The sequence below is a fragment of the Neofelis nebulosa genome, chromosome 9, assembly GCF_028018385.1.
Source record: "Neofelis nebulosa isolate mNeoNeb1 chromosome 9, mNeoNeb1.pri, whole genome shotgun sequence".
Taxonomy (NCBI): Eukaryota; Metazoa; Chordata; class Mammalia; order Carnivora; family Felidae; genus Neofelis; species Neofelis nebulosa.
Window position 1 is genome coordinate 103,012,349 of NC_080790.1, and position 14,971 is coordinate 103,027,319.

General features: G+C 41.9%; 1 protein-coding gene across 1 annotated transcript in view; it reads right to left on the minus strand.

Annotated features, from left to right (window-relative positions):
* The window catches only part of SPTLC3 (serine palmitoyltransferase long chain base subunit 3), a 131,045-nt gene that overhangs the window by 33,370 nt on the left and 82,704 nt on the right, over positions 1–14,971 (minus strand). The window contains exons 8-9 of the mRNA XM_058684871.1: positions 10,067–10,286; positions 1,161–1,287 (exon numbers count right to left, since the gene is read on the minus strand). Of these exons, the coding sequence (XP_058540854.1) occupies positions 1,161–1,287; positions 10,067–10,286 (347 nt within the window). The remainder of the gene's footprint in view (positions 1–1,160; positions 1,288–10,066; positions 10,287–14,971) is intronic.

Below are 14,971 nucleotides of genomic sequence, written 5' to 3' on the forward strand. Positions count from 1 at the left end.
GGATTTTTATTTCCTTTGCACGCAGACGATTCAACAAGAGACAGAATCATAAAACCCCAAAGACAAGGTTGGAAGAGACTTTGGAGAACAATCAATCACTGCATTTTACATGGAAGAAGAAAATCTTTCTGCAAGCCATTTTCCTGTTTTAGTGAAAAGGAAAGGTCTATCTCGGGGGTTTTCAAACCTGGTCCTAGGACCTCGGGGGCTGCCAGCATGAAGGTAGGTAGAGACACAACTTCAACCAGCTCAGCCCTGTTCTGATCTGTTGTATATAGGAGACTTCTGGGTAAAATTTGTATGTGAATAAAGTACTCTGCTGTTTTAATAAAATTGGGAAATGGATCTCCCCATGCTTGTACTGAAGCAGGAGGCTTGGAAGGTTGCACTCAACAATGGAGGGCTTCCCACCAGCTGGGAGGTGGGGGGGTGGGAGCACATGGATTTTATGGCTCAGGGACCAGTCCTGGGGCCAGGATAATCTGCTACTTCCATAAATGCACTCACTCGATTGCCTGGCAGCAAGACTGCCTTATTCATCATTGTATCCCCACTGTGATATGTAGTAGAAGCTCTGTAAGCTGTATCTAAGAGACAGAAGGAGAGTTCCAAAAGGCTTTGATGAAACAATTTTTCAAAGAGACGATTAAGCTCCTTTGGCTTGAGCAAAGAAACACACTTTGGCTGTGGTGACCCAAATGTCTGCAAAATGACTGGGAAGTTGTCGTGTGTGTTCTGTCCACATATCCTCAAATGGGCAGTGGTAACCAACCCCTGCCCAACCTCTGGCTTGTTTCCAGGGAAACACAAGTGACGGCCCCAAGCAGGCACAGGCAAACACATACCGCTGTTTGCTTCATTTTAATGGAACTGATCACACAAAATTATCCAACTTTGCAGATCATGTTAAGAGGTGAATTAGAAAGTTTTCTTTGCTTAAAAAAAAGCATTTGTTTCTTTTTGTGTGTGTGCTAGTGTATTTTTGTACTATGGGGTATTATATATCATGTACAAATTGGGTTTGTACGAATTGATTTTACAAATTGGGTGAAGACAAAAGTATATATCTGAGAAGGGGGCAGATTGATAAGGCAGAAGGGAGACAGAGAGAAGTTTAAGGAAGGATTTATGGGAGTTGTGCTCCCCTCATACCCTCTTACCTTGTGTGGTTCCATCCAGTCCCATGATAAATTTCATTGATCTGATGATTTGCTCTGCTATCGGTGGGCTCATGGATGTAGCATAAGCAGCACTATGTGAGTGAACTCGTAAATAATCCACAAGGTCCTTTAATAAAAGAGTAAGCCCCAAAAGAAGCCAAATAAGTCTCAGTGTTTGTGGTGAGAATTATATCTCATTCCCTCCCCACCTACCATAGGACAAGACATTTGATTCTCGAATGTGGTCTGATTTTCAAGGGGGAATCACCAAAGCGTTTATTTTGGGTTATCTCTTCTTCTTAGCCTCTCCCTCAAAAACCTACATGGCATACAAAAGTGGGATGCTGAGAATTCGGAGTTAAAGTCTGTAAGGCAAAACCACATGTGTAAAGGAAAAACGATTTCCCAAACGTTTGTTGAATACCTTGCACGTAAGAGCACTGGCTTTGTATGCAGGAATCTCCAAAGAATACAGGATGCGCTTCTTGCCCTTGAGCCTACAACATTAGATTGTGCCCAGGGAAAAGTAATGGGAGGAAAAGTAACGGGACATGCAAACCTGTATATGCAATAGGGTGATAAGACTTCGGAAGACAGAGATGGGTATTGTTAGTGGGAGCAGAGTGGGAAGGAGGGCTTCAGTGAAGAGGAGGAGATGGGGAGGGAGGGCTTCAGTGAAGAGGAGGAATGGTCTTAAAGAATCAAGACAGATAAAGAAAAAGGAGTGGCAGAAGGGAGAGGTGGGAAATTAAACCAGATTATACATGAGGACCAGATAGACTCTGGTTATGCCTTGGTCAGCAGACAGCTATTGCAATTTTTGTGCAACGTTATTTGGAGTGCTGACCCACTGCAGATGCTGGTCTTTAGTGATAGGAATGACTCTTTGCTTGCATGCCTGACTCCTGAGGCCAAATAGAAGGTCGTAGGTAAGCTTGCTGAAAGCCTTATAACACAATGCCACAGTGGGGAGGGCCACAAGCTTGCATCTGGAGGTGCTCAGTATTGACTGACCGGACCATCCACTGGTCCACCTGTGCTGGCTCATGGCTTAGGACCCTCAGGATGCTCTGTAGAAGAGCTAGTGGGCTGATGATAGTTCTCAAGTTAGCAATGAGTCAGAAAAGGATCAGCCACCTTCTCTTCAAAGATGAGGAGACAGTTTAGAATCCCACTGAGGGGTCTTTTCTGATCTATTCCCTCATAAGGTGAACTGGGTAAAGCCCTGCTTTGGGCAGACCCATCTTCTCCTAAACACCCATTTCCACCCCTAAGCCTGGGACTATGCCCACCCTTCACTTTTCCATCTTGCTTGGAGAATGGGTACTATGGTTGTTCACAAGCATTTTAAACATTCTTTTTTTCTAAATTTTTTAATGTTTTATTTAGTTTTGAGAGGAAGAGTGCCAGTGGGGGAGGGACAGAGAGGGGGGGGGGGAACAGAAGATCGGAAGCTGGCTCCGCCCTGACAGCAGCAAGGCTAATGTGGGCTCGAACCCACAAGCTGTGAGATCATGACCCGAGCCAATGTCGAACGCCCAACCAACTGAGCCACTCAGGGGTCCCACCGTTTTAAGCATTCTTAGCTCATCTTCCTCAGTAAAGTGAACAGCCCATCTCACAGGTGGTTGATGATGTGATGCACCTACCTGGCCCATGGGGGGGACTAGCAGCTCCATTCTGTCCCTTCCTGCCTCCTTCAATGTGTCCTTCATTCTAAATCTCCTCTTCCATCATCCTTCTTCCCCAACTTTCTTTCTATTGTCCTTCATTTCATACTCATTTCTTTCTTTTGTTTCTTCCTTCTACTCTGATTCCCTTTTTTGTTTCAAATTCTCCATTTAAATCTTTTTCTCCTCTCCATTCCTAAGTATTTCCTTCTTCCCTTCCCTTCCCTATCCTTTCTTATCCTTTCCTGTCCCTTTTCTTTCTTCTCCCTACCCCCGGGGCCTTCTTCTCTGCTTTCATTTTTCCTTCAGCAAATTTGTACAAGGACTTGCTCCAGGCTCTGTTCTAGATATGGGAGCCTAAGAAGAGAAGGAAGATATAAAGACTAGTCCCTGGTAGCCATTATCCACTTACATTAAAATTAAAATTAAGTTTCCATCTATGCTTTTGTTTAGTGAATCTCATACAGGCAGTTGGGTGGGTTTTCACCATAGTCAAAGAGTATGTGCATCATGATGGCCTGACTTAAAGCATTGGCCACACGGTATTTGGAAAGTTCACTCTGGAGGATTGGGGGGCAGGGGTGGGGATGGAGAGTGTGCAGCTCAGAGGGAGAGAGAGAGAGAGAGAGAGAGAGAGAGAGGTGGTCATTTTCCAGGGTAGCTGAAGCCAGGCTGTTCTTCACAGCATTATGCTCAGTGCTGCTCCATGAACAACATCAAAGGTTTTCTTTCTCTGTTGAGAGTTGGTGCCTCCTGACAATGCTGGGGAAGCCAAGTAGGAGAGAGTGGGTAGGGCACAGGTGACAGGATGATGGGGGCTCATGTGGACTAAGGCTGGAAAGGGCTGCTTCAAGGAGGTGATCCAAAGGATCCAAGGATGGATGGATTTGGACACATGCAGAGGAAGGGAAAGGCATGGGCATGTGCTAAAATTAGGAATGAGGCCGGCATCTTATCAGCAAAGCATAAAGAGTCAGTCGGGAGTAGAGGGAAAATTTCCCACGACAAAGTTATTCCCTTGAAGGGAAGCATGACCAAGGAGTTACAGCACAAGCTCTGGAACCTGACTGCTTGGGTTCAAATCCTGGCTCTGCCGCTTACTGATGTGTGACCATCGGCAAGTTACTAAATCTCTCTGGGTTTTACTTTTCTTCTCTGAAAAATGAGATAATAGTAATGCTAACTTCAGGGTCATTATGAAAATTAAATGAGTTAATATATATGTAGTACCTAGGGGGCACCTGGGTAGCTCAGTCAGTTTAAGTGTCTAACTCTTGATTTCGGCTCAGGTCATGATCTCACGGTCTGTGAGACCGCATAGGGCTCTGGGCTGACAGCACAGAGCCTGTTGGGGTTCTCTCTCTCTCTCTTTCTGCACCCCCCCAAAAATAAATGAAAAAAATTTAAAAAATCCTTAAAGATGTGCTTGGGTGGCTCATTAACCAACCAAAATATGGTTGGATAACAAGGATTTGGACCCAAACGGCCTGGCTCTGGAATCCCCACCCTTAGCACCACACTACAATACTTCTCCAGACCAGAGGGGCTGGCCTGGCATGCAGTGAGGCGGGCAGGGGAGCACAGAGACTACCACCTTCACTTGTACTTCACTGTGGTACTTTCCCTGATCCACAGATTGCTCCTTTTTGGGGGGAGGTGGGAAGAATCCCTGATATACTCAAGTGTCAACAGCACTAAACTACAGACCGAATCACATCAGTCTCAAAATTCTTTGGGGCTATTGCTCTTGTTTCTCCAAGGGGAGTGAGACCCCCTTGAGAGCAGGGATGGATTAAACACTCTTCTAAAGTCCAGAATGGTGGGTACCTAGCAGGGGCCTGGTAAATACTGATGATCTAATGAAAAGAAGAGGGGTTTTAGGGACTGAGGAAGGATGAGGAGGGTCCCTGAAGTACATAGGGTATATAGAGGGTAACTAAGCTGTATGCTTAGGAATAAGAATAGAAACATTCTCTTCGTTTTGGGGCATCACTGACAAAGATCGGACAAAGAAACAAAACAAAGCTTTCTCGCGTCCCTAAAGGGCTCTTCTCAATGTCCTCAGCCCCTAATTTTCCTTTCCAAATTGGGAAATTTCATAAAGCCAAGGTCCTGTGCATTCTTAGTTTGAATAAATGCCTCATCAAAGCAGTTATCATTCCCTTTTAACATTAAGACTGTCTTGCCCACCATCTTATTTCTTTTAGACTGGGTCCCCTTCCTCTGAAGGTCTTAGTTTGTGGACAGCGCTAGTTTTCTTGTGTGGTTCAGAAAGTGGGGCTCTTTAAGTAACTTCTGCTGAGCATCAAGGAAGGTCTTGATGCCTGGTTTCTGGTTCCCTCTTCTCATTCCCCCACTGGGCACCAGGAGCCATGAATTAAGAGTTTGCTTTGGTCTTTTCAAGGAAAGTCTGGGTTATGTCTTCCTTCAGGGTGGGTTAGAGGTCTCCTCCTACCAAGGTTTCCAAGTCTTTTTTGTAAGTTCAAAACCCTGATTATTTTCTCTACCCATAGGCCTGGAGTTCAAGGGCAAGGGTAGTTTGCTGAGGAAGTCAGACAGGAGGCTCTTAGAATAAACATCTCGGTGTTCATACCATGACCCCCATTTACTTCAAAGGACTGTTAAATATAGCCGGGGCTGAGCAGACAGGGCAGAGCTAGCTTCTGCAAGAGGCCTGCCTTTGTCTGGCACACAGGCTTCTGGGGCTAACGCTCACCCCAAACTTGGCTGCCCTGTCAGACTTCCCTCCTCCAGAATTCTAGCCCTGCCGTCGATCAATCATTAAGGCTACCTTTTCTTCACTTGCTTGCAATCTTCTCAGCCTATGGAGACTATGAAAGCCAGTGGTTAGCAGCAGGCATGCAAGGGGACTCGGGATCCATGCCTGAGACATATTTGGACCCCTCAAAATCAGGGTCTTCAGTGTTGACCACACCTCCTTAGCAACTGGATCGACACACACATTAAAAAACAAAAATAAGAAACCTAGCCCCATCAGCTCAGGCTCTAACAGGTGGAGAGAAGTCATTATCTGATACTTCACCTCAAAGGTCTTGAAAGGACAGAATGTTCCAAGTTGGGTTGCTCATAGATCATCTACAGCAGTTCTAAACTCAGAGTGAACAAAATAGCAAAATCTTGCTGGCTCTGGAGAGACCATTTGGGCGGTCTCCCTAAAGCGGGGAGAGAAGGTCGAGGCCAGGGCAGTAAATTACAACAAGCAGAGATGAATTTGTCGGACGTTCTGTGACAGCAAGCCTGAGGCCAAGACAGAATCTTTACTCTCAGTGATACTATCTTAGCACCAAATCATTTTTTTCTCCCCTTGTTTCCAAACACTTTTCTTTCTGTGACATGTCTGGTGGCTAACAAAGACTGTAGTCCTGACTTTGATCAACTCCACAAAGACTTCTAGAGCCTCCTAGAAACTGCTATTAGGAATGTAGTCTCTCTACTTTTAACCCTAACACTGACATTTAAAAAGAGAGCCAGACAGTTGTACCTTTTTCTAGATATTTTGACCCAAGTAATTATTTTCAAATCTCAAGATTCACTAAGAACCCCATGAACATAGTGAAATTGAAATTATTAGGGTTTCAGAAAAATGTAAAGTTCTAGTGTGTGCATTTTAACATTTTTAGGGGTAAATTTTGTTGCTTTTGTACTCAAAAGTTAGAATCCTGGGAGAAAATATGATTAAACTCTGAAAACTCTTCTAATTATTTAAATAGGTAAGTGGAAAGATTTCTTTCAAATTAAAACTGTTAGCATTTGTCCAATCCTATGACCTATCAATTAAAAATCCTAATTCAAAACCAAAGTGAAAAATTTTTTTTGCAAAAATAATCCAAAATCCAGAGGATTGAAAACCATGAGTTAAATGGAAACCACACGTAATTTAAAATTAATATGACTTGGGGCACCTGGGTGGCTCAGTTGATTAAGCACCGGATTATTATTTTTTTAAAATTTTTTAACGTTTTATTTTATTTTTTTTGAAACACAGAGACAGAGCATGAACGGGGGAGGGTCAGAGAGAGGGAGACACAGAATCTGAAACAGGCTCCAGGCTCTGAGCTGTCAGTACAGAGCCCGACGCGGGGCTCAAACTCACGGACCATGAGATCATGACCTGAGCTAAGGTCGGCCACTTAACCGACTGAGCCACCCAGGCGCCCCAAGCATCGGATTATTGATTTCAGTATAGGTCGTGGTCTCACAGTTCCTGGGATCGGTTGGTGGGATCCAGCCCCCCATCCTGTCTGAATCCCCTGGTTGAGATTCTCTCTGCCCCTCCCCTGCTCATGCATGTATGCTCTCTCTCAAAAATAAATAAATAAATAAACAAACATTAAAAAAAAATAAAATTAACATAACTAAAAAAAAAAGAAACTAAAGTTACAGACAAGCAGATACCAAAATTCCATGAACTCTTAGGCATATCAGGTTGGAAGGAAACCAATTTATCTGAGTTTATCACAGACTCACCAAAACCATTCCAGACAGGTGTGTATTTGACTGATTTTGAACTCATCAGGGAATGGCATATATAAACACTTTCTCAAGTGGCCTCCACGTCTTGGAAACTGCCCTATGTTTTCTAGGTTTTGCATCTTGCTCTTTTAGGGCAGTAAGTCTCTGTAGGGACTAATGGACCTCTGCCAAACACGCTCTAATTCTTGCTGCCATCTAGTGGTAAATTTAGAGACTACAGTGTATAGTGTGGAGCGGGAGAAGACCTGGAGAAGACCTTTCCTCTGGAAAGGAAATGGGTGGGGGAAGGATGATGCAGTTCTCTGGATCCAGGCGCGCAGAGAATGAGTATTTTAAAGAGCGAGGAAATGAACATTTTTTTGCATTGCAATTAATACAAATAATAATTTTCCACAATTGCCCAGTGTCTGTCCCAAATGAATACGAGTTACATAGATAAGAACAAATACACTTTTAAAACAGTCCTCCTGACTTTAGGATGGAGAGTAAGAGAGAACCGAGTGAGCTGGACCTGACTTCAGGCCAGTCAGGGGTCTTTGTTTAAAGCAGATATCAGATGAAGGAACTCCAGGGGGAAAATGTGACATCTACCAAATTTGACAACATTTCAAGGATATGCTTGCTTCAGTTTATTCAGGTGCCCTTGGTTCAGGAAACATAGTTATGCTTGGTTAAAAATTTTGTAGCTCGGAACTGCTGCTAAAGTAATCACAAAACCACAAGCTCACAAAGCAATGTAACCCGGATAAGGGACCTCCTAAATTTGAGACCCTCTGATCCCCTTGCTTCCACAGTTGAGAAGGGAACGTTTAACCTTTCACCAGATTTAGCTAAATTTTGTAGATCCTAGGCATTCCCTATGTTTTTAGCATTACCAAACTAATTCCCAAAGGCCAGTGGAGGGAGGATGGAAAACGATGCTTTGAGCTTAGAAGAAAGTAATGCTTATTGAAGGGTCAAGACCACTGAATACTCTGAACATTTGAAGCATTTGTGCATCTCATGGCAAGGTAAGGGACCACAGTGAAATCTGTTGTTTTAAATCATGGGCTTTCAGTGAATAGACTGTATTCTGCTACAATCCCTAATTTGTCTAACTGGTTTACCAGGAGTCTGAACTCTTGTGTGTAAGTAAGAGTAAGGAATTGGGAATTTTGGAGAAACTGTTGATGCCACCTGCATGCACTGGTTTTGGGCCCAGTGTGCCTCCTCAGTGAAGCCAACATCACTGTCATAAGTCACTTTGGGACAGGTGTAGGCCTGAATGAGACAGCTATCAGGACTTGGATAAAGGGCAGACAACAGGCTTCTTTATCAATCAAATCCTCTCTTTAATTTCTTTTATTTTTTATTATTTTTTAAAAGTTTATTTATTTTGAGAAAGAGAGAGCAAGCGAACATGAGTTGGGGAGAGGGGCAGATGGTGGGGGACAGGGAGAGAGAGGGAATCTTCAGTAGGCTCCATGCGCAGCACAGAGACTGACATGGGGCTCCATCCTACAAACAATGAGATCATGACCTGAGCCCAAACCAAGAATCGGATGCTTACCCTACTGAGCCACCCTGGCACCCCTCTGTTTAATTTCTTTTAAACATTTATTGGTTTAGGGGCGCCTGGGTGGCGCAGTCGGTTAAGCGTCCGACTTCAGCCAGGTCACGATCTCACGGCCTGTGAGTTCGAGCCCCGCGTCAGGCTCTGTGCTGACAGCTCAGAGCCTGGAGCCTGTTTCCGATTCCGTGTCTCCCTCTCTCTCTGCCCCTCCCCTGTTCATGCTCTGTCTCTCTCTGTCCCAAAGATAAATAAAAAGCGTTGGAAAAAAAAAAAAAATTTAAACATTTATTGGTTTATATTGGCAATCCCCTTGATGATATTGGCCCTAAAACAACAGGGATAACAGTCAATAGTCCGATTCCATCAGGTGAGAATTTTAAATCATGTAGATAAGATATTAGAGGGGCATCTGGCTGGCTCAGTAGGCATAGCATGTGACTCTTGATCTTAGGGTCATGATTTCGAGCCCAACATTGGGGATAGAGATTACTTAAAATAAATAAATAAATAAATAAATAAATAAATAAATAAATAAATAAAATCTTAACAAAGAAGATATTAGAGGGTGACACAATTTGATGTATGGCTTATCCAAAATGTGGGATAGAATTATTTTGCAGAGAAAATCTCTTGAAAAGGCATTTCTGATCTTACTATGGCTTTGGTTAAAACTCTTAAAACCCAGAAATTGTAGCACAGGGTCAACCTCATTAATAATCTGACCTTTGCCCACTGTTGCTATTACCTGTTTTATGTTTTTCATGCTACAAAAACCAAACTACTTCTCATTCTGTAACGTTCCCTTATCAATTTCTGTGGTTTGCTATACATTATTCCCTCTTTTTGAAAGATACCTTCCCCTATCATTTGTCTACAAGACTGGTATTTATTCTAAGACTCCTTAGATACTACCTTGCAGAGTGAACCATCCCTCTCCTTGTACTAAGTCTCTGTCTGTGTATACTTCTGGTGTTGTCATTTTATTACAATGTGATTACTATTCACTATTAGAGAGTGAATTCTTTGACATTCTGGGTCTACTTGGCTGTGAAGCCACTGTATCTGGGTTGCCATGCTCTATTGAGGTGTGGTGAAGTGAACTGAAGTCCTCATGGAATCCAGAGAAGCCCTGCAGACTGTGTCCCCAGAGTGTTCAGGTTTTAAATAGACACAGGGAGTCCCTCTCTTACCTTCCTTCCAGCTATGTAACCTCCTGAGGCTCCAAAGCTTTTGGTGAATGTACCCATAAACACATCAACATCTCGAGGGTCCAGTCCAAAGAATTCTACAACACCCCGGCCAGTTGGGCCCACGGACCCAATACTGTGAGCTTCGTCTATGTAGAGGTAAGCCTTGTATTTCTTCTTTAGAGCCACGATCTGGGGCAGATTCACGATGGAACCTTCCATGCTAGGGCATAAGGAGAAATGCTTGTCACTTGCGTACACTTTCTTGGGAAGCTCTGTGATGGTCTCCCTTCCAGTACTTCTCAGACAGCCTGCCCTGACACCAGTCAGCCATGACAGGGATATGCAATTCCTTTCTTCTTAAGGCATATTCTATTTTGCTAAGATAACTCTGTTAATCTTGTAAAGCTAATCTGGTATTATTTTATTGGTATAATTCACATTCCGTAGATTTAAGTGCTTTGAGTTGTTATAGCTAATTCCCAAGTAAACAACTAGCTCGCTGCATTGTTGATCAATTTATTTGTAAAGTCAACTAGTGTAACTAGACTGACCATTTTGGGTTCTAGGTATTTTGCTAGTTTTAATTAAATTGCTCTATGGTAATCCATCTTTATCAGGTTGCTGCTCTCTGTTTGACCAGTTCTGTCTGACCTAAACTCAGTGCTTGAATTGCCAAAGATTAAAGGAAAGAATTAAAAACATACAGAAGAACTCTGCTTAAGACACATAGTATTAATAAAAGCACCATAGAAAGTTCTTAGGATCTCTTCTTCAGTGCTTATTGGAAATCAAGGGCTTATTTGAGGTATCTGGTAGTGTCCCATCTTTTTATTCCTTTAGGCCAATGGTTCTCATTCTTGAGTGAGCATCAGAATCCCCTGAATTATTTGTTAAAACACAGATTACTGCCTCCCTCCAACTCCCCACAGAGATCCTGATTTAGCAGATTTGGGGTGGGCTGAGAATTTGTATTTCTACCAAGCTCCCAGGAGATATCCTACCGCTGGTTGGGAACAACACTTTGAGAACCACTGCCATAGATGAACCCTTTTGTTTTAGTCCTAAGTGCTTAATTTTTCATGGTATCTATCGTAAATTGCAAAATCACTTCAAGTCCTCCAGCAAAGGGAAAAATATGAAGTAAATAAATAAGTAAAATTCATATTTACATGGCACCTTTGGAACTCAGTGGATTGAAAAGAACTTTTGGCTTTAATCAGTTGTCAGAACACTTGGTGAGCTGTGTCTATACCACACACAGTTTTGACTGCACTGACAGGCAAGTTCTATGAAAACACACAGACTCTCACCCTCACCACACAAAGGAGCTTGTCAAACAACTCAAGCAACCCTTCAATTTAGTTCAAGAACTAATCGATTGACGCAAACAGAAAGTTGAGCTTCTCCCTTCTTCCTAATTAGTTTATTTATTAAATTTAATGCATTACAAAAATAAACTTAAGTGTCAGATCGATTCAGTCAAAACAGTCCAGCTGGTTGTGCAGTTGCCCAGGCCAAGTAGTGTTGTTCTGGAGGGAGTATAATGATCATCAAGTGCAGGATTTGTACTTTTGGTTTCTTTAAAGGCCTTTCTTATTTAGAGCAGTTTTAAGGTCACATCAAAATTGAGCAGAAAGTACAGAGATTTCCCATGCACTCCCTGCCCCACATCTGCATAACTTTCCCCATTATCAACATCCCTCACCAGAGCAATGCCTTTGTTACAAATGAAACCTATGTTGACACATCATCACCACCCAAAGTCCAGAGTTAACATGAGGGTTGTCTCTTGGTGTTGTGCATTCTGTAAATTTGGACAAACGTATGAGGACATGTACCCATTCTTAGGATATCTTACAGACTATCTTCACTGCCCCCCAAATCCACTGTGTTCTGCTTATTTGTTCCTCTCCCCACCCAACCCCTGGAAACTACTGATCTTTTCACTCTCTCCAGAGTTTTACCTTATCCAGAATGCCATATAGTTGAAATCATGCACTGGGTAGACTTTTTAGATTGGCTTCTTTCACTTATTAATATGCATTTAGGTCTCTTCCATATCTTTTTATGGCTTGAGAGCTCATTTCATTTTTAGTGCCAAATAGCATTCCATTGTCTGGATGTAGCACAGTTAACTTATTCATCCTCTGACTTGGAGGACATTTTGGTTGCTTCCCAGTTTTGGCAATTATGAATAAAGATGCTATAAACATCCACTTCCAGGATTTTGTATGGACACATTTTCAACTCCTTTGGGTAAATACCAAGGAGCATGATTGCTGGATTGTATGGTAAGAATATGTTTCATTTTGTAAGAAACCACCAAACTGTCCTCCAAAGTGGCTGTACATATTGCATTCCCAGCACCAGTGTATAATAAGCCTTTCTGTTGTGGCACATACATCCTCGCCAGCATTTTACTGTTGTCATTTTTCCAGATTCTGGCCTCCTACCAGATGTGTAGCGGTATCTTGTTGCTTTAATTTACATTTCCCTGATGACATATGATGTGAAGCATCTTTTCATATGTGAATTTCCATGTATGTATCTTATTTGGTGAGGTGTCAGTTAAGGTCTTTTTAATCAGGTTGTTTGCTTTTTACTGGTGAGTGTTAAGAGTTCTTTGTGTATTTTAGATAACAGTCCTTTATCAGATCTGTCTTTTGCAAATATTTTCTCCCAGTCTCTGGCTTGTCTTCCTGTTCTCGTGGCATGGTCTTCTGCAGAGCAGAAGTTGGTAATTTTAATGAAGCCAGTTTACTGCATTTGTGTTTTTCACAAGGCCAGTCTGAATGGCTGTTTTCAGATTTTCATGAAATGGAAAACAAATACAGTCATTTTCTCTTATATAAGTTTGTAAGTTAATTCCAGTATTTTCTTAGATTAATTGCTTGTTCACATGGTTTGCATTGAGAGTAGAAGGTAAGGCCATCTGACTAAGCTTAGACTGTAGCCACACCACTTCCCAGCTGAGGACTTGGGCAACATACGTGATGTTCTTTGCTTCACGTAGAACAAGCATGATGATGGAACCCTGCTCATAAGGTCTTTTTAAGGAAGCCTAGAAATAATGCTTGTGAAGTGTCTGACACATAATGAGCGCTCGTTGAGTCATTCTTTTTCTTAGGAGGAGCTTAGGAGAAAATGGTTGCAGTGAGGCCCAACTCGAGAAATTGGGAGCCCTTGACAATACTCTGTGTCAAATCTTCTAGGAGAGAGGCATATGGGTGTCATACATAATAAATGGCTATATGCCCTCAAAATTCTAGAATCTACTTCTCATCTTTAACATGTTATAAGTTGGTAACACAACTATGCTAAAAACCTGCCATGTCACAAAGAGCCATTCTTTGTTCTGGAACCGAATTTGGCAGGAGCCAGAGTTAATGCTGAACAGTTTGCAGACACTCAAGGCAGCTAATTAGCTATCCTTCGCTGGGGCTGGTCTAGCTGATGTTAGGAGTCTGCCCACCTGGTTTATATTTCTTCCTCTAAGATTAATGACTCTACAATACTGCTGATTTCTGGAGTTAATGCAGGGCACACATGGGTCCTAGGGAGAACTCGGCTTTTATAAAGAGTTATATTCACCCGCACTAAGTTTTCATTTTCTCAGTGTGACCAAATTTGAATCGAACCTTTTCCTATAGTGGGATATTGAGATTGTGCATGCATAAAAAAGGCTATCTGTGTGATTCCTATAAATTGCCATCAAAAACACTGCCAAAAATGAAGTGTTTTATTTTATTTCCTGAATGGAAGGTTGTGTTTCAGAGACTTCAAAAAAAGAAAAACAACTAAAATACAACTGTAGGTAGAGATAATTCTACCCGTTCATTTGAAGCTCTGTGAAAGGACCTGAATTATTCTTAAACCAGCAAGCTAGTGAATAATTTCTTTATATCTTTTCTGTTACATAATGTATTAGCTAAGTGACAAGACTCTTTTTTGAAATCTCCCTCTCACCACCTTCTCCTCCACATATAAAGCATATTATCCATTGGCAGGATTGGGCATTAAACCACTGATTTGCCAACTTACATGGTGGAAAAATCTCCTTGGTGGGCCCAAAGCATAATCCAAGGAAGAAAAGAAGGTAAAGAGAGGAAAAGAAAGGAGCTAAGACTAATTAAAAATAAAGTACTTTCTTTTTCTTTTTTCTTTATTTGTTTAAACCATAGGTTAAAGTTCTCAATCCTTAAACTTACATTAATTTGGGCAGGAGAATGGCTTACGTCCTTAGAGGAAATGATATTCTGAGACTTAAACATTTGTTTACATATGTATTTTTTGGAAGGGCTAGTTATTATTTCTTAATACTTTTTATTTTGGAAGTTTGGGCTCTAGTTATACTAGATTATATCCCAGGTTATTTGGGACCCGCTGCCCTTCTCTAGTGTGTGTGTGTGTGTGTGTGTGTGTGTGTGTGTGTATATATATATATATATATATATATTCTTTATTTTCTCCTTTTTTTTTAATCTAAAGTAAGCCTCATGCCCAGCATGAAACCCAATGCGGGGCTTGAACTCACGACCCTGAGATCAAGACCTGAGCTAAGATCAAGAGTTGGACACTTAACTGACTGAGCCACTCAGGTGCCCCTTTAGTAGATTTTTTAATAGTTTTGAGGTTTCTCAATCACAATGACTTTTCAGAGACACAAAACTAGAAGAGTCTGACTTTCGAATAATACTTAAAAGAAAGCAGATGAGAACACTAAAATATGATTGTACTTTTAAGCCCCAAATCATGAACTCATGGAACTTTACATTTCAAGTTTCAATCTCCCTATTTTACAGATGAAGAAACTGAACCCTAGGTAGGTAAATGGCGAAGGCCACATGGATGACTTCACCTTTTCTGTGTTTACTTTGTTGGATGGGGACACATGAATGGACTCCC